Source organism: Lacerta agilis, chromosome 17 (genome assembly GCF_009819535.1).
Source record: "Lacerta agilis isolate rLacAgi1 chromosome 17, rLacAgi1.pri, whole genome shotgun sequence".
Lineage (NCBI taxonomy): Eukaryota > Metazoa > Chordata > Lepidosauria > Squamata > Lacertidae > Lacerta > Lacerta agilis.
The window spans coordinates 35,234,828-35,261,344 of NC_046328.1; the positions used below are offsets into that span (position 1 = coordinate 35,234,828).

A 26,517-nucleotide genomic window follows, 5' to 3' on the forward strand; every position below is an offset into this window, starting at 1 on the left:
CCTTACAGGGGCCACATAATACCTGTTCCACATTTCGTAAGAATTTGATCTTTCAAATTCAGTATACCTGAAGGAGCTTCTCCACCCCCATCATCCAGCCCAGACGCTGAGGTCCAGCTCCAAGGGCCTTCTGGCGGCTCCCTCACTGCGAAATAAACCAACTATCTGACTTTTAGAAGACATCTGAAGGCAGCCCTGTTCAGGGAAGTTTTAAATGTTTGATGTTTTATCGTGTATTTAATCTTCTGTTGGGAGCCGCTCAACAGTATATTACCGCCCAACAATATTATTATTATTATTATTATTATTATTATTATTATTAAGTGTGGCAGCTCCTACACTTTGGAACTCCCTGCCTATGGACACCAGGCAAGGTGCTTTTTGCTGCACTCTTTTTGGCGCCTGCTAAAAATGCTCTTGTTTAGACAAGCCTACCCAGCAGTTTAGAAAGTGTTGATCTGTTTTTAGGCTATTCTTATTCGAACTATGAAAGTTTCAGATTATTGTTGCTACACCAGGTGAGGGTAGCGGATGGGACTCAAACCCTCTGGCGAGTTAAGGGACTGGCCCTTGCATGCAAAGGGATTGAGTGGACAAGACCAGTAGTGGATCCAATGGTCAAGAAGGCAGTTTCTGCACGTTCTGTGGAGGGAAGTGAGGGGCAGATGGGGCTTGTCCACCTGGGAAGGTAGAAGAAGAAGAAGAGTTTGGATTTGATATCCCGCTTTTCACTACCCGAAGGAGTCTCAAAGCGGCTAACATTCTCCTTTCCCTTCCTTCCCCACAACAAACACTCTGTGAGGTGAGTGGGGCTGAGAGACTTCAGAGACGTGTGACTAGCCCAAGGTCACCCAGCAGCTGCATGTGGAGGAGCAGAGACGCGAATCCGGTTCACCAGATTATGAGTCTACCGCTCTTAACCACTACACCACACTGGCTCTCTAACCACTACACCACACTGGCTCTCTAACCACTACACCACACTTTGTACCACACCAGCGAGCCCGAGGGGGGTGGGTCTTGTCGTCTGGGCATCTCCAGGCACACTGCCCAGGCTTATGCCTCAGGGAGGTCACCGGTGCTAGCTTATCTGAAGGAGCGCCTCTACCCCCCATCAATCTACCCGGACACTGAGGTCCAGCTCCGAGGGCCTTCTGGCAGTTCCCTCGCTGCGGGAAGCCAAGTTACAGGGAACCAGGCAGAGGGCCTTCTTGGTAGTGGCACCCACCCTGTGGAACGCCCTCCCACCAGATGTCAAAGAGAACAACAACTACCAGACTTTTTGAAGACACCTGAAGGCAGCCCTGTTTAGGGAAGCTTTTAATGTTTGATGGATTATTGTATTTTAATATTTTGTTGGAAGCCGCCCAGAGTGACTGGGGAAGCCCAGCCAGATTGGTGGGGGTATAAAGAATAAATTATTATTATTATTATTATTATTATTATTATTATTATTATTATTATTATTATTATTATTATTATGCAGCAGTTTGCCTTCATCCCTGGAGGTGCACTCCCATTGTCTCACCAGACAAACAGATGCCAACAACATATCTTACTGATAATTTTATTGTTTTATGTTTTTCGTAAGCTGCTTTTAGGTTTGTTGAGGTTCAGCCCCCAATGGCATCTCAAGGTAGGACTGGGGAGAGACTTCCTGGTCTGAAATCCTGGAGATTCAATGGCGCTCAGTGTGTAGACAATACTGAACTAGATGGACCCGGTGCTCTGACTCAGTACGAAACAGCTTCTGATATCCCTCAATGATAAATTGTAGGGTTGGAAGGAACCCCCAGGGTCAACAATTCCACACACACACACCCCTTGCAATCCCAGAATCACCTTTAAATGCAGGGATCATCCTATTTTAAGGGGTACAACTCACCTCATCCCGGTCGTTTTTCTGGAGGAGGTTCAGGCGCTGCAGGAACGGGTGCCCGGTCGCCACCCACTCTTTCTGGACCAGGCTCTGGAAGCCGGAGATGGTTCTGGCGTGTGGGTCTGAAATGACTTGCACCAAGGAGGCCAGCAAGCAATTCAGGTCCCTGTCATCCGATTCTGGGAGGGGGGAAATGAATTGAAGGGAAAGCTTCAGGGTGATGGAGACTCCCAAGGTGACCAGGAGTCACCGAGGCAGGGGGTGGGCAGACCCGGGTTGGTCAGTCTCACCGTCATCGGAATAATGTCCCATTGGGGACACCGTACATCCTGCAGTGGGTCCTCCTGCAGAAGAAACACAGAGCAAAGAAAGCCTCTCTTTACCTTGGAGGAGGACGGAGCGGCTCCTCTCAGCCAGCAGCACAGCCACTTCGCTGGCCTTCTTCAAGCACACCCTAGAAAGAAGGAGGAAGCCTGCTGCAATAAAGGACACAAGAGGAGCCTGCTGGATCAGGCCAAAGGGGGCCCATCTTGATCAGCATCCTGTTTCCCCCAGGGGCCAACCAGATGCCTCAATGAGAAACCCACAAGCAGGACCCAAATGCAACAGCGATTCTCTGCTCTGCGGTGCCCAGCAGCCAGCATTCAGAAGAGCATTTCTGCCTCCAACCTGCACGGCGAGGAGCCTTCAATCGCCTTCTACCACCACAAATTCGCCTGAGCCTCTTTAGACAGAGAGAAGGGGAGACAGAGATGGGAGCCTGTAGCCAGAGGGACCGGCTGGGGTGGAAGAGACGCAGCTCACCTCACGTGATCCAGCCACCGTGTCCCTTCGAGGCTCGAGAGCCACTTCTCATCGGAGGACGAGACGAAGGAATCTAGAAGGGGGGATAGAGAGCACACAGGAAAGGGCTCCGTATTGTGCAAAAACAGAGCACAGACTTTTATTAGGGGCGGTGGTGTGCCTTAGAATCACCAGAAGAGCTTGGCTGCTGGATCAGGCCAAAGGGGACACCGTCAATCCCAGCATCCTGTTCTCACAGTGGCCAACCAGGTGCCCAAAAGGGAAACATTCAAGCAGGCCCTGAACGCAAGAGCTGTTCTCCTCTCCAACAGGAAGACCAAAGAGCTGAGAGCTACAGCGATCCCCCCACCAGTGACTGCCAGTAAGATTCAGAGGCATTTACAGTCATACCTTGGAAGCCAAATGGAATCCGTTCCGGAAGTCCGTTTGACTTCCAAGGTGCGGCTTCCAGTTGGCTTCAGGAGCTTCCTGCAGCCAATCGGAAGCCACAGAAGCTCCGCCGGATGTTCAGCTTCCAAAAGAACGTTCGCAAACTGGAACACTCACTTCCGGGTTTGCGGCGTTCGGGAGCCAAAACGTTCGGCTGCTAAGGCGTTCGTCAACCAAGGTACGGCTGTACTGCCTCCAACAATGGGGGCAGGACGTAGCCATCACAGCTAGCAGCCACTGAATTTGCCTTATCCTCTTTAAACCCACCCAGGTCGATGGCCACCCCTTCCTCTCGTGTGAGCAAATTCCGCCTTTTTAATTATTATTTTGCCTTTTGGGCAACCTAATCCGAAGGGCTAAGAATAGAGCGCGAGGCTTCAAAATCCCTAGGAAACCAGCTGCGCCGCCGTTCCTCCAAAAATAGGATCCCCAACGGAGGTCTGGAACAGTCAGCCGCCAGTTTCAAGGCAGCTGTGCAGAAATAAAAAATAAAGATCTTGTGTTATTTTTATTCCGATTCCTCATTTGTGGCCTCTGGAGGGCAGGAAGATTCCTCCCCACCCTGTGAGTCATGCAGGAACGTCCACAGAGGGATTAACGCGTAGCCCAGTAGAATCTCTCTGGGAGAGAATTAGGGCGGGTTAGTACAGAGGTGTCCATCATCTCAACACCTTTCCAGGTACCGGTACTATCTAAAACTGGTGGGGGGGGGGAAGAGACTCCTTATGATTCCCTCTCCTTGGCTCAATTGGTACGCTCTTTTGTGGTTGGACCCAGGTTTGAGGCTCAGATCAATGTCTTGGACGAGATCCTTGCCACCTCTGCAGCTTGGAGAAGGTAACTCCCTTCTGCTGAGTGCTGCATCTAGCTCAGTCTTGTCTACACTGACTGGCAGAGGCCCTCTGGGCTTTCAGACTAGGAGTCCTTTCTAGCCCCGCTTGGAAATGCCTTCAGGCATCGGACCCCCCCGGGGTCAAATTTCAACAGTACCCTGTGCAGTGCAAAAAAAAAATTGGCCACCTCTCACGCTCCACGCTAATAGTTGCGGCATCCCCTGCAGTGCCCCCGAGGCCTCATGCGCACCGGTTGTGCTCCCCTAAATCCACCTCTCCTGGGTCCTTCCAATCTTTCTTGGAAGATAAGGCAAAAGAAAGTACCGTATTTTTCGCTCCATAAGACGCACTTTTTCCCTACTGAAAATTAAGGGTAAATATCTGTGCGTCTTATGGGGTGAATGGTGGTCCCTGGAGCCGAATTGCCCAGGGGCCAAAAGCAGATAGTGCTTTTTATTTTACAAAGAGAAAAGGGAGTGTTGAAAGGACCCCGCTCAGCAGCTGATCAGCAAGAGATCGGGAGAGAGATAAGACTCCCCCCGGCTCCCTTTCAGCCCCGCCCTCCTTTGTTGAATGTGATGCAGAGGGAGGTTGTTTGTTTCCCCAGCGACATGTGATTGGCTGATTAGATTATCTGTCTGGAAACTGTAGAAAAGGCTCCCTTTCCTTTAGAAGCTGCAGAAATGTGAGTTGAACCCCATAAAAACGGGGCTTTTCCTCTTTGCTTTCCCCCCTTTGCAAAAGGAGCTTTGCTTTTCTCCCTTTGCAAAAAAGCTGCAAAACTTTTAGCTGATCCTCAAAAAACAAAAACAAAAAAGAGGGCTTTTCCCTTTGCAAAAAAGCTGCAAAACTTTTAGCTGATCCTAAAAAACAAAAGCCAGGGCTTTTCCCTTCGCAAAAAAAGCTGCAAAACTTTTAGCTGATCCTCAAAAAAACAGGGCTTTTAGAGGAGGAAAACCAGAATTTTTTTTCTTGTTTCCTCCTCTAAAAAACAAGGTGCACCCTATGGTCCGGTGCGCCCAATGGAGCAAAAAAATACGGTACCTCTTCGTGTGCCACGTGGATAAACTATGGAACTCACTGCCACAGGAGCCGGCGCTGGCTTTGAAACCTGGGTGGCATTAAAAGAGGGTTGGACTAACCAGCCCCAGTGGCTTGCTCTGCCTCCATGGCCATAGGTCAGCGATGCTTCTGAAGAAGGGGAGAGTTGCTCTTGCACTTGGGGGTCCTGCTTGTGGGTTTCCCGTTGGGGCAGCTGGCTGACTGCTGTGTGCACAGGCTGCTGGGCAAAGTGGGCCATTGACCTGATTTAGCTGCAGGGATCTTCCAATGTTCAAAGCCGGGTGCTCTACCAGAGCTCCAGGCTTTCCCCAAACTCGAGAGCGACTCCTGTCGAGAGGGCGGCCCCACGGCTATTTCCTCTTCTCACCGGCAAGGCAGAGGCTCAAGTTCCAAAGCTTGGAGTAGGACTGCTGGATCTCCGGGGGGCTGGGGAGGTCGGCCGTCACCTCGATGATCACACATTGGGGATGGCCAGCGAGCATCAGAGTTTCCACTGACCTGCAGAAAGAGAAACAAAATTTAAAAAAGTTCCTTCCAGTAGCACCTTAGAGACCAACTAAGTTTGTTCTAAGGAGTACGACAAGGCTGTATTTTGTCTCCCTGCTTATTTAACTTATATGCAGAATTCATCATGCGAAAGGCTGGACTGGATGAATCCCAAACCGGAATTAAGATTGCCGGAAAAAATATCAACAACCTCAGATATGCTGATGATACTACCTTGATGGCAGAAAGTGAGGAGGAATTAAACAACCTTTTAATGAGGGTGAAAGAGGAGAGCACAAAATATGGTCTGAAGCGGAACATCAAAAAAACTAAGATCATGGCCACTGGTCCCATCACCTCCTGGCAAATAGAAGGGGAAGAAATGGAGGCAGTGAGAGATTTCACTTTCTTGGGCTCCATGATCACTGCAGATGGTGACAGCAGTCACGAAATTAGAAGACGCCTGCTTCTTGGGAGAAAAGCAATGACAAACCTAGACAGCATCTTAAAAAGCAAAGACATCACCTTGCCGACAAAGGTCCGTATAGTTAAAGCTATGGTTTTCCCAGTAGTAACGTACGGAAAGTGAGAGCTGGACCATCAAGAAGGCTGATCGCCGAAGAATTGATGCGTTTGAATTATGGTGCTGGAGGAGACTCTTGAGAGTCCCATGGACTGCAAGAAGATCAAACCTATCCATTCTCAAAGAAATCAGCCCTGAGTGCTCACTAGAAGGACAGATCCTGAAGTTGAGGCTCCAGTACTTTGGCCACCTCATGAGAAGAGAAGACTCCCTAGAAAAGACCCTGATGTTGGGAAAGATGGAGGGCACAAGGAGAAGGGGACGACAGAGGACAAGATGGTTGGACAGTGTTCTCGAAGCTACTAACATGAGTTTGGCCAAACTACGAGAAGCAGTGAAGGACAGGCGTGCCTGGCGTGCTCTGGTCCATGGGGTCACGAAGTGTCGGACACGACTGAACGACTGAACAACAACAACAAAGTTTGTTCTTGGGTATGAGCTTTCGTGTGCATGCACACTTCTTCAGATACACTGAAACAGAAGTCACCAGACCCTTATATATAGTGAGAGGGTGGGGAGGGGTATTACTCAGAAGGGTGGTGGGAATGGGTGATCAGCTGTTGATGACTGTTAATGACTGCAATTGGTCTTACAGGAAAAAGCAAGGGGTGAGATGGCTAAAAATAGCTATGTCATGTATATTGAGATAAGAATCCAGTATCTCTATTCAGACCAGGTCTCTCCATGGTTTTAAGTTTGGTAATTAGTTGCAATTCAGCAACTTCTCTTTCCAGTCTATTTCTGAAATTATTTTTTAATAAGACAGCTACTTTGAGATCTTGCATAGAATGTCCTGGGAGATTGAAGTGTTCTCTTACTGGTTTCTAACTAGAACTGTAGAAAGAGAACTGGAGAGAGAGAGAGAGAGAGAGAGAGATGAGGAAGGCAACGCTGAGCCTCCAGCAAACTGATACAAGTTTGAATCTCACCTTTTTTTAAAAAATGCTTCAGTGGCTTAGGGTTAGCTGTGGTTCCGGCATTGCAGGGGGTTGGACTAGAAGTCCCTTGGTGTCCCTTCCAACTCCCACCTCTACAGTTCTACCATTCTATGAGAGATGGGAAGCTGAGCTCCCTCCATCACCTCTGCTGTGGTGGACCAGCAACACCAGATGCCTTCTCTCCCTCGACTGCCACCTTTCTTTCTAAGAACCGAGGCCTGAGCTTGAGTTTTTCCTCTTCCCTCCCCGTCCCTTTCCCCTTGTATATAGAATCATAGATTTGTAGAGTTGGAAGGCGCCCTCAGGGGCCATCTAGCCCAACCCCCTGCTGCAGTACAGAGGTGACAGCTAAATAATCTCTGAGAGGTAGAGTCGGAAACCTTCTGAGGTGGTGTAATAAACCTGGGAAGGTGCAATAAAAAATTTAAGTGGCCTGGGAATTCCACAAGACTGGAAGCGCTTTTGAGGGCAGGGACCCCCGTCTCTCCCACAGCCCCCCTTCTCTTCCCCTCCCCCCCAGCAACGTACCTCATGTCTTCCTTCTCTGGGTCTGAATCGGGGTGGAAGCTGGCCGCTCGAAGGAGATCGCTACCTCCTGGGTGGTGCCAGCAGAGCCTCTGGGGGGACGGAAGAGGGAAGGAGCTGAATGCGATTCCTCGCGATGGATTTTGCTGGATTTGGGGGTTGGGAGTCATGTACGCTGTTTAAGAGACACACACACCCCACCACTCAACCAAGCAAAGCATGCTCAGGTCGCTCACCGGGATGCGTCTTTCGTTGAAATGGACAAAAGCCCTCTTCAGCTCATTGTCCAGAAACCAACTGGGCACCCACAAGTATTTGGGGAGGCTGCAGAGAGAGGAAGCAGACAGTTGACAAGGAAAAGAGGATAATAATAATAATAATAATAATAATAATAATAATAATAATAACAACAACAACAACAACAACAACAACAACAACAACAACAATAATAATAATTTATTTATTTATACCCCGCCCATCTGACTGGGTCTCCCTGGCCACTCTGGGCGGCCTCCAACAAATATTAAAATACAGGCACCATTTTACAGAGCCAAACCATTCGAGTTCCTCATGTTCAGTCTTATCTAGACTTGACAGGCTGGGGCCATTCTGCATGCGAAGCAGATGTTCTACCATTGAGCTACGGCCCTTGTCCTATGCATTAATTAAGATTCTAGTTCTTGTGGGAATGTTGTGGGTAGTAGGGGAGGATATAAATATTATCCTTCCTCACTCACGCTAGTGAGCTAGTAGCAGAGAACATTCCCCTGTACATTGCAGGAAGCTAGTTGGTAGATTTGTCTGAATCTCTAGAGTTAAGCAATCCAGTCCGGCTTGTCCAGATTGGATTTGTCCCTGGTAAATTCCCCTTTTTTGGGACGCGGGTGGCGCTGTGGGTTAAACCACTGAGCCTAGGGCTTGCCGATCAGAAGGTTGGCGGTTCGAATCCCCGTGACAGGGTGAGCTCCTGTTGCTTGGTCCCTGCTCCTGCCAACCTAGCAGTTTGAAAGCACGTCAAAGTGCAAGTAGATAAATAGGTACCGCTCTGGCGGGAAGGTAAACGGCGTTTCCGTGCGCTGCTCTGGTTCGCCAGAAGCGGTTTAGTCATGCTGGCCACATGACCCGGAAGCTGTACACCGGCTCCCTCGGCCAGTAAAGCGAGATGAGCGCCACAACCTCAGAGTCATCCGTGACTGGACCTAACGGTCAGGGGTCCCTTTACCTTTACCTTTAAATTCCCCTTTAATTCCCTCTTAAAAGAATAAAGACACAACAGTCTTCTATTAAAAGTAACAAGAAGTTCACAGTAGGGTCCCTGAAGGCAGGCTTTAGCTTGTAGTTACAGAAGAGAGTGCTGGTTCATCCCATATGGGGATTGAGCCCATGTGCTGCTGGCTGAGAGCCAGCAGACAGCAAAATAGCATCAAGAGAGCAGCATCAAGAGAAGGAGTAGCATGAAGAAGGGAAGGTGGCTGCGTGACCATCCCTTTTATGGGGTCTCCCTGGTCACACGCAGGGGAGGGTGCTCCAGACAGGTCTGACAGGAAGTCCTCCTGGCTGTAGTAACAACCCCCTGTGTGTCCGCTCTGGACAAACAGGAAATGTTGTACCTGACTGCTACAATGATGTCACATCCCACCGTTCTCATTCTAGTCCTAGAATCCTATTCCTCAGAAGATAGCACCAATTCAAGTAGGGACACAGGGAGCTGCCTTAAAACAGAGTCACGCCCCCATTGTGACATCTGGGCTCAGCACTGTCCAGGGTCCCTCCCCGTCACCTCCTCCTTCCCAGAAAACCGACCCCATAGGCCATATATTACACCTGGTGGACATGTCAAAACGCTCATTGACAGGGCTGACCCGCCAGCCCGCTGCCCCGAGTCTTTGCAGCTCCTTCTCCCAGTCCCGGAGGGTGTGGAACAAGAGGGTTGGGGACCCGTCCTCCTTCTCCTCTTCCTCCTCCAGCACCTCCTCCTCCTGATTCGGCCGGCAGTTCCCTGCAGTGGCAAAAGAGGCATGAGGCTCGATCACCCGCGGACCCTCAAGGCAGCCAGCGTCTCCCTCCCCCTCGGCCAGCTGGACTCACCCAAGTTCTTCAGGGCGGCATCTTCGTAGGAGCCATCCCTGGTGCTGCTCTCGTGAGCCTGAGCGATGGCCATCGAGACCTGGAACAGCATGGCAGGGAGAGGGTTAAGCCCAGCAGAGGGCCACATTCCCTTCTGGAGGGCCGCATTCCAGAGGTGGGCAGGGCTGGAGGCAAAAGCAGCCAGAGCAATTTCTGCAGAATTTACCTTTATACAGTTGGCTAGTTTCTTTAAAACACTCACTTAATATATTCGCACACTTTAGGCAACTTTTATCATATGTGGTGGGAATGTAAGGTAGTAAAAATAATTCTGGGAAATGATATATGACGAGTTAGAAAAAATGTTTACAATAACCTTTTCTTTTTAAAAAAGCTGAAGCCTTCCTTTTAGGAATTCTAGATGCCGAAATCCCAAGGGAGCAGAAAAGACAATATACGCGACCACGGCTGCGTCGGTGTTATTGGCCCAGAGATGGAAAGAAAATAAAGTCCTTAGCAGAGAAGAATGGCAGATCAAGTTGATGGATTATGCCGAAATCGCTAAAATGACCGGAAGAATCAGAAATCAGGAGGACCAAAAATTCAATAAGGAATGGGGAAAATTTGTAACCTATCTTAAAAACCATTGTAAACAAAGGGCAGGATGGAATTCCAAGAGATTCCTTGGAATCTTGTTTTTAATGTTGTATGTTCAATAGTACAGTGGTACCTCGGGTTAAGAACTTAATTCGTTCCAGAGGTCTGTTCTTAGCCTGAAACTGTTCTTAACCTGAAGTACCACTTTAGCTAATGGGGTTTCCTGCTGCCGCTGCGCCGCCAGAGCACAATTTCTGTTCTTATCCTGAAGCAAAGTTCTTAACCTAAAGTGTTATTTCTGGAAACAAAATAGAAAATTCTTTCCAGTAGCACCTTAGAGACCAACTGTGTTTGTTCTTGGTATGAGCTTTCGTGTGCATGCACACTTCTTCAGATACACATGCATGCACACTTCTTCAGATACTGTGTATCTGAAGAAGTGTGCATGCACACGAAAGCTCATACCAAGAACAAACACAGTTGGTCTCTAAGGTGCTACTGGAAAGAATTTCCTATTTTGTTTCGACTATGGCAGACCAGCACGGCTACCCACCTGTAACTGTTATTTCTGGGTTAGCGGAGTATGTAACCTGAAGCGTATGTAACCTGAGGTACCACTGTAAAGGTAAATGGACCCCTGACAATTAAGTCCAGTCGCGAATGAATTCTGGTGTTGCGGCGCTCATCTCACTTTAAAGGCCAAGGGAGCCAGCATTTGGCTGCTTCCGCAAACAGTTTTTCCGGGTCATGTGGCCAGCATGACTAAGCCGCTTCTGGCGGAACCAGAGCAGCGCACGGAAACACCGTTTACCTTCCCGCCGGAGCAGCACCTATTTATCTACTTGCACTTTGACATGCTTTCGAACTCCTAGGTTGACAGGAGCTGGGACCGAGCAACGGGAGCTCACCCCGTCGCGGGGATTCGAACCGCCGACCTTTCGATCGGCAGGCCCAAGCAGCACAATGGTTTAACCCACGGTGCCACCCACGTCCCTGTATGTTCGATATGTGACTGTAAAATTTTAATCTGAAAAAACAAATAAACTTATTTTATTTACAGGATAAATTGCATTGTCCACCCCGTTCATTTCAGTGCAGAGGAAGCACAATACAAACATACAGTCGTGCCTCGGAAGTCGAACCCCTTGCAAATCGAACATTTTGGCCCCCGAACGCCGCAAACCCGGAAGTGAGTGTTCTAGTTTGCAAACGTTCTTTGGAACCCGAATGTCCAACGCGACTTCTGCGACTTCCTATTGGCTGCAGGAGCTTCCTACAGCCAATCAGAAGCCGCGCCTTGGCTTCTGAACGTTTGGGAAGTCAAATGGACTTCCGGAACGGATTCTGTTCGACTTCCGTCTGCAGTCCGAAAACAACAGTGATTGCTAGCTGTGCCTTTGGAATGGCTTCTGTTCCAGACATGTGGGTAGTGGCAATTTTTGTTTCCTGTTTCTGTTCTCCAACATCTCTACGATTTCTCTCTCTCTCTCTTTCTCTCTCCGCAGCTGAATTCTGTGTCTCCCCGCGACTCACCCGGAAGGCCTGAGGCTCCAAGCCGCTGTCGTGGAACCGGAACCGCAGCACCCGGAAATCCCGGCAGCAAATGATCAGCTCCTCTGGGATGAACTTCAGGGTCGAGGTACTAGTGAGCACTTTAGCCTTGGTGAAGCTGTTGACTGGGGGGGGGGTAAGAAAAGCGGAAGCCGCGTGTTAACTACGGGGGAAAGGAGTCCGAAGGACCTGAAGAGTTAATAGCAGCGATGGAGGGGAGCACCATGCACACAAATGGCAGGTTTACAGGGTTACAGCAAGATCAGAGGTCTCTGCCCCGAGGGGCTTACAATCAAGGATGGAAGGAGATGATTTAAGGCAGCCCTCTTAACCTTACCGGCAAGCAGTCTCCCGATGCATGGGAGGGCAACGTCGTAGTCGCTGTGCATGAAAGTTTGGCAGGAACAGTCCTGGAGAAAAAAGAGAGGAATTGCTCTCAGCCAGGTTTACGGCGCCTTCATCTTGGGAAGGGAGCATTCCCCTTGCAAGCAGAAGGGTCCCAGGTTCACTCATCCCTGGCATCTCCAGATTGGGCTAGGGGAGAAACCCTGCCTAAAACCTCAGAGAGTTGCTGCCAGCCAGTGTGGGCAATATCTAGCTAGATGGGCCTGACTCAGGCTACGGCATTTTATTCCAGAATCAGTGGAAACTGTTTAAGGGAAAGAGCTGTAGCTCAGTTGTGGGACACCTGCCTTGCAAGCAGAAGGCTCAGTCCCTGAAGACATCTCTAGGTGGAGATGCTGCCTGCCCGAAATCCTGGAAAGTTGCTGCTGCCAGTCAGTGTAGACGGTACTGAGCTAGATGGACCAGAGGGACCTGACTCAGTAGAAGGCAACTTCCTAAGTCTGCCCTTAATTCAGAACCACGAGGACTAGAATCTTAGCATTATTTTAAACTTAGTGGCATTTCCATGAAGGGCTGGGGGAACCCCCTGCCTGAAACCAGGGGCAGTACAGACAGTCCTGAACTAGATGCAGCGATTGTCAGTATAAGGCCATTCCAATTTACCGGTAAATCAAGTTCCCTTCCGGTATGGGGTAAAGGAAGATTTTTTAAGGGGATACAAAAAAGGATGACCACGGAATTCCGAAACCAGAGGGGGGAAACGGTGTATGAGAACTGGAAGAAACATTTAATTATTTGATAGGATGTGATTAATTAATATTGGAAATTGGAATCAGAAGAGATTTAGGCTACAGTAATTAGAAGTTAAGATAAGAAAGGATATAAGAAATTGGAGTTGTGTAGTGTTTATTTTATTAGGAATAAGATTTTAGGTATATGAGGATTATGATTTGTGAGATTAAGATTAGTTGTGAGAAGGAAGATTTTACAATGTTACAAAGTTACTAAAGAAGATTAGAAATGAACGCAGAAGAGAGGATGCGGGGAAGTCCCAAAATAATGATTATAAAGAGGATAAGGATAGATAAGTGTGTGTAAGTTTTCTTTTTCTCTTTTTTTGTATTTTTGTATTGTTTTGTAGTTTTTTTGTAGTGTTTGTATTTTGTGTATTTTTATGGTTAAAATCCAATAAATTCTTATTAAATCAAGTTCCCTTCCCCGCCAAAAAATCTTGAGGTCTGGAATCTTGCCTTGTTTTTAAGGGAAGGGTTCTATGATAGACCAATGGTCTGACTTGCTTTAAAGAAGCTACCCCCCTTCTTTTCTGGACAAGGCAGCGTTGCAGAAACCCACCAGGCAACTCACCTCTGTGTCTGGAGACGGGTCTGGCAAGAAAGCCACTCTTAGGTTGGTGCAGTAGAGGGTGCCTGGGATGTACCTCACTTCTCCATCTCGGGAAGGGATGCTTTTCCGCACGTGGGCTGCCTCTTCTCGGATGTATTCGCCTGCGGGAAAGAATTAATTCACAATGAAGGGGACTTGGGAGAAACACCTTGCAATGGGAGGTTGCACAGGCAGAGGCGTAGGAAGGTCAGGTGGTACCCGGTGCGGAAAATTTCTTGTCACCCCCCCATTGATTCCCCCCCCCTGAAAAAATGGTTTTACGTTACTTCATATTTTCTTACAAAGGAATAATAACAAGTAATAATAATAATAAGCTTTTATTTATATCCCACCCTCCCCGGCTTTCCACAGGGTTAGGGTTGGGAACAGTAAGTGCTCCACTGAACTGAAATTTCAGCCTTCATATGTTCACACACTCCAAATAAAACGCAGGCAGAGGGGGGGGAAACCCAAGCAGGCAGCATTTCCCCAAAAGTAGGCAATCCATCCAACCAAACAGCAAGGCAAAAAAAAAAGATCCTCTTTCTTTATTTATTTTTAAAAAATCAGGAGGTGCTGGGAGCACCTGTGGGGGATTTCTGGGGGTGACAAGGTAGCTCATGTGCATCCTGCTAGGGACTCCAGTTCGGGAAGTTGCCCCTCTCTCCTTGCTCCTCCTTCCTGTTCACCTGGCCAGGTTCCCAATCGCCATGCAAAGCCTTTGCCAAGCAGGAAGGCGCCCGGTGTTTGCCCTGTAGGGCTGTCACAACCCCCAGGTGTCCAAGCAACAAGGGCAGGCAGGACTCCCTCACTGAGAGCAAAGCCCCGACTGCTTCAAAGTCGGCTGCCTTTTTTTCAACTAAGGCCCCACTCTAATTAATCATTTGCCACGCAAACACTTCCTCCCCCCCCCTTTCAAAATACGCCTCTCTCACCTCTAAAAAGGTGTGTGGGGAAGACAAAACAAGTTTCTCCTTCCCGGCAAATTCAATTTTTGTGTGTGACTTCAACAGTGCAAATCTGCCTTTCCAGAACATGCTGGAGTTCCTCCCACAAAACGCTGACATTCTGGGTCCCCCTTCCACAAACGCACTTGCAGACATCCATTCCTAAGTGGTTCATGTGTTCGACTCAGACCTTGGAGGGACCAGGGTTCGAATCCCCCCCCCAACTAGGCCCCTCAGCCTAACCTACCTCATAGGGCCGTTGTGGTGATTGAATGAAGGTGGGGAGAACCATGTCTGCCACCCTGAGCTACTTTGAGGAAAAAGTGGAATATAAATGTGATAAACAAACAAATTAAGTCATGGATGCCATAAGGAAGGCTGCCTCTGCAAAGAATGGATGAAACATAAATCTCTTCCACTGCAAAGAGGTGCCTCTGCCCGCCTTTTCCTCCTGGGTGTCTCCTCGCTAAACCTCTAGGGATTTCATCACTGCATTATGGCAAGATCAGTGGCCCACTTTCTACCTAATTCACTCCCCAGCATCAGAAGCGATGATAACAAACTCTCTCCGGCCCCGCGAGGCATCTTCTGAAAACATGGCCACTCTTTTAAAAAAAACACACACACAAATGATATCCAAATAGCTCCCGTCTTGTGCTAATACAAGTTTCGGCTTGTTTTGCATACCGAAACGCATTTGGAAACCAGAAGCACTTCCCCACCCCCCACCCCTTTATGAAGGAAGACTCATTGAGCTGGAAGAATCGCAACAGATCCCAGAAAGACAAAGTGCACTTAAACAAAACATTGTCTTCCACTGCCCACCCCACAAAGGAATCAGCAATCGCCTGTAAGAACTCAGAATAGACTATGGCTCGAAACATGTTTTACTGATGCTCTCGAGTATTTCTTGCTAATTTTGTACACAGCTGAAAGCTCATTTTGTTGTTGTTCAGTCGTTCAGTCGTGTCCGACTCTTCGTGACCCCATGGACTAGAGCACGCCAGGCACTCCTGTCTTCCACTGCCTCCCGCAGTTTGGTCAAATTCATGTTGGTAGCTTCAAGAACACTGTCCAACCATCTCGTCCTCTGTCGTCCCCTTCTCCTTGTGCCCTCCATCTTTCCCAACATCAGGGTCTTTTCCAGGGAGTCTTCTCTTCTCATGAAGTGGCCAAAGTACTGGAGCCTCAACTTCAGGATCTGCCCTTCCAGTGATCTGCCCAAGCTCATTTTAGTACGATGCAAATACCCAGCTGGATTGTCTATTCATTATTATTTATCTGTTCCATTTACACCCCCCACCTTTTCTTCCAAGGAGCTCAGGATGGTGTGTTGTACATGGTTCTGCCCCCGCCCCAACCTCCTTTAATCATCACAACAACCCTGAGAGGTAGGTTAGGTTGAGAGAAGCAGAGACCGGCCTGAAGTCACACCCTGCGTGCTTCATGGCTGGGCGAGGATTTGAAACCTGGCCACTCCCAGCTTCTGGGTTCGGCGCTCTAACCATTACACCACACCGGCTCTCATCTTTACACAGTCTGGTCCAATCTTTGGATCGGGCCAAAGGGGGCCCATCTAGCTCAGCATCCCGTTCTCACAGTGGCCGACCAGATGCCCCTGAGCAGGAACTGAAGCGCAACAACAACAACTCCTCTCCCCACTTCAGATTCCCACCAACGGGCATTCAGAATCATTTTTGCCTCTGGCAGGGGAGGCAGAGCAGAGCCATTGTGGCTGGTAGCCGTGGGCCAGTCCTTGCCTCCTCCTTGAAACTGTCAAATCTTCTTCTAAAGCCATCCAAGTTGCTGGCTGTTGCTGCCTCCTGTGGCCGTGAGTTCCACAGTTTAATAACCCAAAGATAAAGAGTGTGGAGCTTCAAAAGACCCCTAGTAGCTGCTCACAGACCCCCTCCTGCACCCTGACCTCTTGACGCTCCTTGAATATCATTTGGGCCTCTCTTACTTGTTGTGCAAGGGACGCGGGTGGGCGCTGTGGGTTAAACCACAGAGCCTAGGGCTTGCCGATCGGAAGGTCGGCGGTTCAAATCCCTGCGACAGGGTGAGCTCCCGTTGCTCTGTCCCAGCTCCTGCCAACCCAGAAGTTCGAAAGCACGTCAAAGTGCAAGTAGATAAATAGGTACCACTCCGGCGGGAAGGTAAACGGCGTTTCCGTGCGCTGCTCTGGTTCGCCAGAAGCGGCTTAGTCCTGCTGGCCACATGACCCGGAAGCTGTACACCGGCTTCCTCGGCTATTAAAGCGAGATGAGCGCCGCAACCCCAGAGTTGTCCGCAACTGAACCTAATAGTCAGGGGTCCCTTTACCTTTACCTTGACTTGTTGTGTAGACTATTGCTATAAAACTGTCGTGGGGCATATTTTCAGCACCGTATAAGGAAATGAAACCCGACAGATTCCCCCTCCTCAAATCCTAGCAATGGGAGAGGGGGCAGAGAAACCCGTCCCTGCTGTGCTCTTCTTCCAGAGCCATTTCTCCCTGTTAACGGGTGACCTTCCTGGCTGACTGGACCATGTGTCCCAGTGATGCCTGCAAGGGGGGGGGGTGGCGTCCATCTGCTCCAACGGCAGCCCTTCCCTTCTCTTCCCAGTGTCCCACAAGAATGCCTTTGGACAGCTGCATTTGAGCATGAAAAGGAAGCCTTAACCCTTCGTGGCTCCCTCATGGGGGGGGGGGTGTCGCCCCAAGCTTGTATTAAAATAAAAGACCCAACAAAGCCTGTTTCTCTTTCTCAGGGGGAAAATACCCCACCAAAACCGGGGGGGGGACCACCCCTCCCTGCAACATACACACACAGGGCAAATTCCTCCATCCACGCCCATGGTGAAAGTTCTACCTCTCCATGGGATCGAAGCCAAAGAACGGTGCGTGTTTCTTTAAGGAATGACTTAGAAACATAAGGAGGGCCTTCTGGATCAGGCCAGAATCCTGTTTCCACAGTGGCCAACCAGATGCCTCTGAGGGGAACTTGCAAATTCAGCATTCGAACACAAGAGCACAGCTGCGGAGGCAGAGCGCAGCCATCGGGGTTAGTAACCATCAACGGTCCTCTCAATGAATATTTCTGACCCTCTTTCAAAGCAATCCAGATGTGTGGCCTTCACCGCCTCCTGAGGCAGTGAGTTCCGTAGTTCAACTCTGTGCTGTGTGAAGAACGGCTTCCTTTTATCCATCCTGAATCTTCCAGCATTCCTTGGATGTCCAGCAGGGGGGGGGGGGAATTCTCTGTTTGCTCTCTCCGCGCCATTAATCATTATGGACGCCTCTCGTCGTCCAAACGTTCCTCTCCCCTTTCTCTAAACTAGAAAGTCCCCAAAACGGCGCCGTTTCCTCGCAGGGGAGTCGCTCCCTCCCCTTGATCCCTTTCGTTGCCCTTTTCTGAACCTTTTCCCAAGCTCTGCAATATCCATTTTCGCACAGGGTGTGTGTGTGTGTGAGAGAGAGAGAGAGGCGACCGCATCTCTATATCGTCCTCCATTCTCTTCCCCCACCTCCCAATATCAATCCATTCCTCGGGACCTGGTGTTTCTATACAACGCCGAGTCGTATTTAAACGAGGCGTTGTGCTTTAACGTTTGGGATCGCACGAAAGAGGGTTGAGAAATAAAAAGTGAAATCGGGATACCTGGGATGCATTGGAGAGCGTGGCAGGATCCGTTCCTCTTGTCACTCATGTCGGGGGACTTTGGACCCTTCGTCTGCTGCGAGGAGAGAAGAGACAGGGCTGAGCAGAGGTGCCACAGCGGCTGGCTGGCCTAGACCTTTGATCCATCAGGGAAATACGGAGTCTTTCCAATGTTCTTAAGTGGCAGGGCGACAGAAGAGCCTAGCTATGGATTTTGCAAAGTGCACGGTTATTGCCTTCCTCTCCCCTCTGGGTCTCTGGGATTATTATTTTTTAGAAGGAGGCCCTGGCTGTTTACGAGACTTTCTGTTCCTCTGATTTGCCAAGGGGATGTGGCTCTGTGGCAGGGCACCTGCTTGGCATGCAGAAGGTCCCAGGTCCCACTGGCATCTCATTATTAATGATAATAATAATAATAATAATAATAATAATAATAATAATAATAATTTATTGAATTTATATACTGCTGGAGGAGACTCTTGAGAGTCCCATGGACTGCAAGAAGATCAAACCTATCCATTCTTAAAGAAATCAGCCCTGAGTGCTCACTAGAAGGACAGATCCTGAAGTTGAGGCTCCAGTACTTTGGCCACCTCATGAGAAGAGAAGACTCCCTGGAAAAGACCCTGATGTTGGGAAAGATGGTTGGACAGTGTTCTCGAAGCGACTGGCATGAGTTTGGCCAAACTGCGGGAGGCAGTGGAGGATAGGCGTGCCTGGCGTGCTCTGGTCTATGGGGTCACAAAGAGTCGGACACGACTGAACGACTGAACAACAACAATATACTGCCCTATGCCCGGGGGACTCAGGGCGGTTCACAGAATAAAATCAATATATAAAACCACAAAATACAAATAAAAACAGCAACCCAGTAGCCCAGGGGTAGGCAACCTAATCACCTTCTCAATCCAGCCCACAGATGGTCCGGGAATCAGCGTGTTTTTACGTGAGTAGAATGTGTCCTTTTATTTAAAATGCATCTCTGGGTTATTTGTGGGGCATAGGAATTCATTCATTTCTCCCTCCCCCAATATAGTCCGGCCCACCACAGGGTCTGAGAGACAGTGGACCGGCCCACGGCTGAAGAAAGTTGCTGACCCCTGCAATAGCCCCACCACCACGCAAAAAACCCACCACATTTTAAAAGGGTGTAATCAGATCAACCAAAGGCCTGGTTAAAAAGGAACGTTTTTGCCTGGCGCCTAAAGGTGTATAATGAAGGCGTCAGATGAACTTCCCTGGGGAGAGCATTCCACAGATGCGGGGCCACTGCAGAGAAGGCCCCGTTCTCGAGTTGCCACCCTCCGGACCTCTCGAGGAGGAGACACACAAAGGAGGGCCTCAGAAGATGATCTCATGGTCCGGGTAGAGGTAGTCAGGGGCATCGCTGGGGAGGGGCAGTGGGGGCGGTACGCCCCCAGTGACAGGGTGAGCAGCGGCGGGTGGGGGTGTCAAGCGGTGGCCCCTCCCGCCACTCCCACGCGCCGCCGCTCCCTCCGTCACCCCGGGAGCAGCAGCACACGGATGGGGTGCTTCTGCCGCTTTTTTTCGGCGGGGGGGGGGCCGACCAGCAAGGGGGGTTGTCACGCTTGTCACCCCCTCCTCGCTGGTCACCACCCCCCCGCCGAAAAAACCGCAGGGGGGGCAGGGAAAGCCTGGAAAGGAAGCAGAGCAGGCGCGTTTAAGCGCCGCTCTGCTTCTTTTTCCGCTTTCCGCCGCTTTTTTCGGCGGGGGGGACCCGACCAGCGAGGTGGGGGTCACCCTTGTCACCCCCTCCTCGCTGGTCACCACCCCCCGCCGAAAAAAACCGCGGGGGGGGGGGCGGGGAAAGCCTGGAAAGGAAGCAGAGCAGGCGCGTTTAAGCGCCGCTCTGCTTCTTTTTCCGCTTTCCGCCGCTTTTTTCGGCGGGGGGGGGCCCGACCAGCGAGGTGGGGGTCACCCTTGTCACCCCCTCCTCGCTGGTCACCACCCCCCCGCCGAAAAAAAGCCTCGGAAAGGGGGAAATCCCCCCTTTCTGTATACACGTGCGTCGTGACGTCATGACGTCACGGCGTGCGTGCGTCGTGCCCCTCCCCCAGGGGGTGCCTCTGCGCTGCCGCCGCCCCTAGCAGCGCAGAGGCTAGCGACGCCACTGGAGGTAGTCCTTGAGGTATTGTGTTCCTGAGTCGTTAGGGCTGGAATGCCCCCAGCCTGACACTATTGGCAGTTCCTCGTTTGTGGGATTCCATCCCTGGCGAGGCGCATCTGTGCCCTTCAAGACTGGCCTTCAGAAGGGATGGTGAAACATCTCCATTTTCACTGGTGGCTGAAAAGCACCTGCTACTGGCAACCCTGAGTTCCCAGTATTTAGAATTTTTCAACGTTGTTTTGTCATTGACACGTTTGGTGGCCTGTTGCCTTTCAGGAGGAGGAGGAGGAGGAGGAGAATCGTAGCAAGGGACCCAAGACTCCTCTTGTCCAATCCCCTGCAAGAAGGAGGAGACCGGGAACATTGACAGCTCCTGCAGCCAATCGTAAGCTTCGGAAGTCACGTTGGACGTTCAGGTTCCAAAGAACATTCGCAAAACCAGAATACTCACTTCTGGGTTTGCAGCGTTCGGGAGCCAAAACGTTTGATTCGCAAGGCGTTTGAGATCCAAGGTACTACTGTGTATGGAAGCTGCCTTATGCTGAATCAGACCATTGGCCCATGTAGCTTAGGTCTGTTCACACTGACTGGCAGCAGTGGCTCTACAGGATTTCAGATCTAGCAGGTCTCCCCCCCTACCTGGAAAGGTCAGGAAATGAAGCTGGGACCTTCTGCATGCAGTGCAGGTGCTGAACTACAATCTTTAAAATACCCTAGTCCTCATGGTAAAGGGAAAGGGACCCCTGACCATTAGGTCCAGTCGCGGATGACTCTGGGGTTGTGGCGCTCATCAAGGGAGCCGGCGTACAGCTTCCGGGTCATGTGGCCAGCATAACTAAGCCACTTCTGGCGAACCAGAGCAGCGCACGGAAACCGTTTACCTTCCCGCCGGAGCGGTACCTATTTATCTACTTGCACTTTGACGTGCTTCTGAACTGCTACGTTGGCAGGAGCTGGGACTGAGCAACGGGAGCTCACTCCATCACAGGGATTCGAACCGCCAACCTTCTGATCAGCAAGCCCTAGGCTCAGTGGTTTAACCCACAGCGCCACCCGCATCCCTAGTCCTCATGAGTTCAGAAAAAAGAGCTGGTTCAAATATGAACAAGCTGTGGCAAGGCAGGCCGTTGGGGTCCCTCTAGCCCAATATCTCCTACACTGTTCTTCAGAGTTTCCCAGCCAGGCAACATTGGCAGGGCTACCTGGAGAAGCCTTCTGAGATCCTACAAGTGCTCTGTCCCGCTGAGCTACAGGCGCCCTTCGGCTGGGATCAGCAAACCAAGTGACTTGGCTCCCTCCTTGCATTCTTTTCTTTTCTTCCTCAATTCAAAAAACATTGTTTGATGACTATGCAAAGAATGCAGAAGGGCAGAGGGAGCCAGAGCACAAGAGGCCAGGAAGAAACTCAGACCTAACTTAAGTTACAGGTAGGTAGCCGTGTTGGTCTGCCATAGTCAAAACAAAATAAAAAATAAAAAATAAAAAAATCATTCCAGTAGCACCTTAGAGACCAACTAAGTTTGTTCTTGGTATGAGCTTTCGTGTGCATGCACACTTTCAGATAGAAGAAGTGTGCATGCACATGAAAGCTCACATTTTTTATTTTTTATTTTGTTTAACTTAAAAATGCATCCCATCTGAAGGAAGGATTGTAGGCATAAATCACTTTTTTATTTTTATTAAAAAATAAAATAAAAATCAAGGCGATGCCCCCTTTCCTCAAGTCTCAGAGCCCCTGTCTCCAACCTGTTTTCGCTTTTTTTCCTGGCCTCCTGTTCCCGGCAAGATCCCGCCGCTACTCTGGAGTAAGCGTTTTTGAAGCCTGCAGCTAGCTAGGTCGTTGCTGCAGCAATGGAATGAGGCGTTCAAGCCAAGCCCGGGTTTCCTAGCTACCAAATGGAGAGCCAGGACAGAGGCACAGAGGGAGAGAGGAGGTTTGTTTTTGTTTAAAGAAAGAAGAAACTTTGAAAGGGGCGCGGGGGGGGGGGGCGAGTTTGTGAATCATTAATGGGAAAGTTGCCCTCAGCGGCCAAGGACACTATGTACAGCGAAAAAAACCACCCACTTCTAAAATTATCGCTGGTTTGTGTTTTTTTTATTTAAAAAAGGGAAAGCAGGGAGAGAAAGAAGCCTGTGTTTGGAAACATGTTTGAAAACAGACGTGGAAGTCTGGGCTCTAGAGAGGGGAATCCCCTCGGCAAACTTGTGCTCAAAATCCTATATAAACACAAGTCAATGCAGCGTGTGTGCGTGTCTTTAAATGCAAGCAATGTTTTTAAGGCTGTCAAAAGAAAGGGTGCCACAAGCAACTGAGTGTGTGTGGGTTTTTTGGTTTTTTCGTTTTAGAAAAAAATAATTTCCCGGTTTTGAGGAGCTGAAGTCAGTGTGTGTTGAAAGGCAGGTTTTAAATTTGCCTTCATCAATGGTTAATTTGCGGGTGGGGGGGGGGAAGGTCGATGGGATTTCTTTTCCTGCGCAAGCATAAGGACATCTAGCCCAGCAGTGGCTAAATGCCCCAAAGAACCTAGGAATCTAGATAGACTGCCTCTGGAACTGGAAGTTCCACAAAAACATCAGAAGAGCCCGGCTACTGGCTCAGGCCCATGGCCCATCTAGTCCAGCATCCTTTTTCTCATAGTGGACAAGTTCCACATGCCTGTGGGGAAACCCCAAGCAGGACCAGGTCCTGAGCACAAGAGCCCTCTTCTCCCCCCTCCTGGAGTTTCCAGCAACTGGTATTCGCAAGCATTGCAGCCTCCAAAAAGTGGCTCATTCGGAAAGTGCTTGGATGGGACAGCCTCTGCCAAATCCAGATGTTTGGGGCTACAGCTTCCATCAACCCCAACCAGCGCCGGGTGCTGGGAACTGTAGTTCTCTGAAGGGTAAACCAGAGTTCCTGGAATTCTTTTTGGGGGTGTGTGTTTTGATTGAGCTTTAAAGGTAGGGCGTGCACAGGAGGGCTGTGCCCTGAAGCAAAAGCAAATCTGCAAAGTTTAATTCAGAAAACTAGATAGATAAGTGAGAGAGAGATGCACTAAATATCTAGCTGACATAAGTCCATTATTCATGGCCAGCATTTTCCGACCTCTTGGAACATTTAGAATAATCTTTTAGAATAATTGTATGTGGGAAACCCATGGGCAGCAGCATCCAATATCATTTCCTATGGCTCCAGCGCGGGGTGGGGGACACAGCCCAGCCCCAAACCCCACCGCTCAACACACACGCCCCCCCCCCATTAACTCCGCCAGCAGAACCCCCTTCCTCCAACCCCTTTTAGCGTTGCCACGCCAGAGAAGCCGACTTACCCCTGGATCCTGGTGCTGCTTAATTTTAAAAGAGGTCTTGGACATGGAGAGCATTGCGACGTCGCTTTGTGACCCATAAAAAAATAAAAATCGGTGTGTGCGTGAAGTATTGATCTTTCAATTGGGGGGGGCGTGCAAGAGCGGGTGAAGGTGTGTTTGTTTGTGTGTGGATGTGTGCCTTAAGAGTCAAAGCGCAAAGAGGGAGGAGGGGAGAGAAACCCCCTCTCCAATTCCAGGGAACCCGGTGTGCAAAAAGATGCAGTTTCAGGGCGCAAGGTTGTCTCCAGAAGCCCCGCCCCTCTCCAAAATAAAAAAGGCGTCTTGTGTTCGTTAGTTTGGCTGCAGGGTGGCAGGGAAGGGCCCTCCTTTTGGGGATGGGGGCGGGCGGCTTGGCAAACTGCCTCCCCAGGCTCTGCGACGTGGGGAGCAAGAAGCGCAGAGGCGATCGGGGCTGGTGAAGGGCGCGCGCGTAGTGGGGGCTCCTGTTTCGACCCCCGCTGCTGCAATGCGCTTGGCCGGGCTTCGTCCCCCTCCCGGGTATGTCTTCCTTCCTTCCTTCCTTCCTTCTTTCCTTCCTTCCCTCTCTCTCCCGCTGCTGCTGCTCTGCGGGTCCCCCTGCTCGCCGACGCGGATGGAGATGGTCCTTGGCGAATCCGACACCCTCCTCTTCCCCGGCGAGCGGGCTGCGTTTGGGCGGGTGAAACTGACACGGCGCCAGCTCCTCCTCGGCGGGGGGAAAGCAGGGCAGGCTCCTCACCAGCAGCGGGCCCACGTGGCTGCTTTAAAGGATAAGCGCTCCCCTTGGCAAGGCTCACCCGGCGGCAGCAGCGGCCCAGGTGGAAACCCCACCCCCATCCTTCCCGGGAAGAGGCGCAAGGGGGAGCCGGTCAGCGGCACAGACGACAAGGGGCGGCCACTCCAAGCTAGGGAGGGGGCAGTCAAGCCAGTCGGAGGCAGTGTTGCTCAGCTCAGATTCCTGCCTTGCAGGGGGTTAGGCTAGATGACTCTTGGGTGCCCCCCGAACTCCGCAATACTATGAGTCTATGAATACTAAGAGCCTGCTGGACCCATTTAGTCCAGCGACCAGACAACCAGTTGCCTGTGCGGGGAACCAGCAAGCAGGATCCAAGCCCAAGAGCACACGTCCCTCCGGTGGTATCCTGCAACTGGGATTCGGAAGCACTTTTCCCTCCCAGCTGAGGAGGGTAGAGCGCAGTGTCTAGCAGCCGTCAATAGCTTTCTCCTCCTCCATGAATTCGTCCAATCCTCTTTTAAACCATCCAAGTTGGTGGCCATCGCTGCAAGTGCCAGAGTTTCATGAGCCTTGATGTCTCGTGCCTACTAGCTGAGGAACACACTCTGGCCTGCTTTGGGGGCTGTGGCTGAAGTGGGGAGGGGGCAGCCTTCTGGAGGTGGGGAGCTGGCCGAGGAACTGAAATTCTGGGCCTTTGCAGGAAAGGGGCATGCCAGCGGGGGCCATGTGAAGAAACGCCGCACCCCACCCCCCCATTTGCCTCGCCATTTCTCTAAGCCGGTATGCCAACTCTCAGATAGAATCATAGAGTTGGAAGAGACCACAAGGGCCATCCAGTCCAACCCCATGCCAAGCAGGAAACACCATCAAAGCATTCCTGACAGATGGCTGTCAAGCCTCCGCTTAAAGACCTCCAAAGAAGGAGACTCCACCACACTCCTTGGCAGCAAATTCCATTGTTGAACAGCTCTTACTGTCAGGAAGTTCTTCCTAATGTTTAGGTGGAATCTTCTTTCTTGAAGTTTGAATCCATTGCCCCGTGTCCGCTTCTCTGGAGCAGCAGAAAACAACCTTTCACCCTCCTCTAGATGACATCCTTTTATATATTTGAATATATATATATTGATGCAGAAAGGGTGCTTCAGGTGCCTGCCAAGGAGACGTGACCGATTTGGCCAGCTGACTTGGGATCTCATGATCCCACTGCCAGGTCCCCTCCCATCTGAGCCGCAAGACCTGTAAGTGGAAGAGCAGCAACTCCCGGAGAGTAAGGCCCTCTGGCAGCCCTGCAGGGCTGTCGTGTTGCAGCTGCACGAGGAAGATGGAGGGAGGGATCAATGCTTCTTTTGGGTGCCCTTCCTTTGCCGCAGGCCGGGTCTCATGCTGTTTATTTGGGTGGCACCGAGGACGACCTAAGGCCAGCCCTGTCTACCTGTTCGCTCAAGCCTGTGAAGGAGGCCGCATGACAAGAGGTGCAGCGAGATTCTTTCCTCCTCGCACACAGAAGCGAAAGGCTCTGTGAAGCCACCACTCCCTGGCTGGAGGGTTTCGTGATATCAAGGAAAGCGCCAGGGATTAAGCGGGGGAAGAGAGAGAGAGAGGAATGCATGATGAAATGCGGACCAGCAGCTTGCCTCTTAAACCTTCGGCCACTTTTATGGGCTTGGCGGAGTCCCAGGATGGAGTCAAATATCAGAAAATGCAGCAAAGTGGTTCTTTCCATTGACTGGAGAGAGAGAGAGAGAGAGACCCAATTTTGAGAAGCATTTGCTTCATTTGCTCAGTCAGGCAGCACCCAATCCATCAGGCTGCATCAGTGGGAGAGATGGGAAGCAGGGTCCATTCCATACAGCTCTGCCTGAAATCATTGAATTCTAGAGTTGGCTCTTTTGTCCTGCAATGCAGGAATACGCAGCTGTTCCCTATGGGGACCAAACCTGCAACCTTGCTGTTATCAGCAAGATACTCTAACCTACTGTGCTGCCCAGTCTCCCAACACCAGCTGGTCTTCATGAAAACTGCTTTTTCCCCCCTCTGCCCTCCATGTGCTCTTTCCTCTTGTGTGTCATTGTCTTTTTAGATTATAGGGTTGCAGGCGGAGACTGTGTTGCTCGGATGGATTGTTTGTACGGCAATTTGGGGCATCTTTTGGCTGAGGAGCCTGGTACAAATTCTCTAAATAAATAAAGCAAAAAAGCTACATGTCCCCGATATTGCCTATCCACCCATCATCTCATGTAAATCTCATGTAAATAAA

General features: G+C 50.4%; 1 protein-coding gene across 1 annotated transcript in view; it reads right to left on the reverse strand.

The window, feature by feature from the left end:
- The window catches only part of MTMR11 (myotubularin related protein 11), a 35,822-nt gene extending 11,528 nt beyond the window's left edge, over positions 1-24,294 (reverse strand). The window contains exons 1-13 of the mRNA XM_033174721.1: positions 23,507-24,294; positions 18,071-18,143; positions 13,465-13,604; positions 12,092-12,164; positions 11,737-11,879; positions 9,628-9,706; positions 9,364-9,538; positions 7,776-7,863; positions 7,543-7,631; positions 5,375-5,505; positions 2,684-2,756; positions 2,263-2,333; positions 1,886-2,058 (exon numbers count right to left, since the gene is read on the reverse strand). Of these exons, the coding sequence (XP_033030612.1) occupies positions 1,886-2,058; positions 2,263-2,333; positions 2,684-2,756; positions 5,375-5,505; positions 7,543-7,631; positions 7,776-7,863; positions 9,364-9,538; positions 9,628-9,706; positions 11,737-11,879; positions 12,092-12,164; positions 13,465-13,604; positions 18,071-18,143; positions 23,507-23,560 (1,362 nt within the window). The 5' untranslated portion in view covers positions 23,561-24,294. The remainder of the gene's footprint in view (positions 1-1,885; positions 2,059-2,262; positions 2,334-2,683; positions 2,757-5,374; positions 5,506-7,542; positions 7,632-7,775; positions 7,864-9,363; positions 9,539-9,627; positions 9,707-11,736; positions 11,880-12,091; positions 12,165-13,464; positions 13,605-18,070; positions 18,144-23,506) is intronic.
- Positions 24,295-26,517: the final 2,223 nt, after the last annotated feature.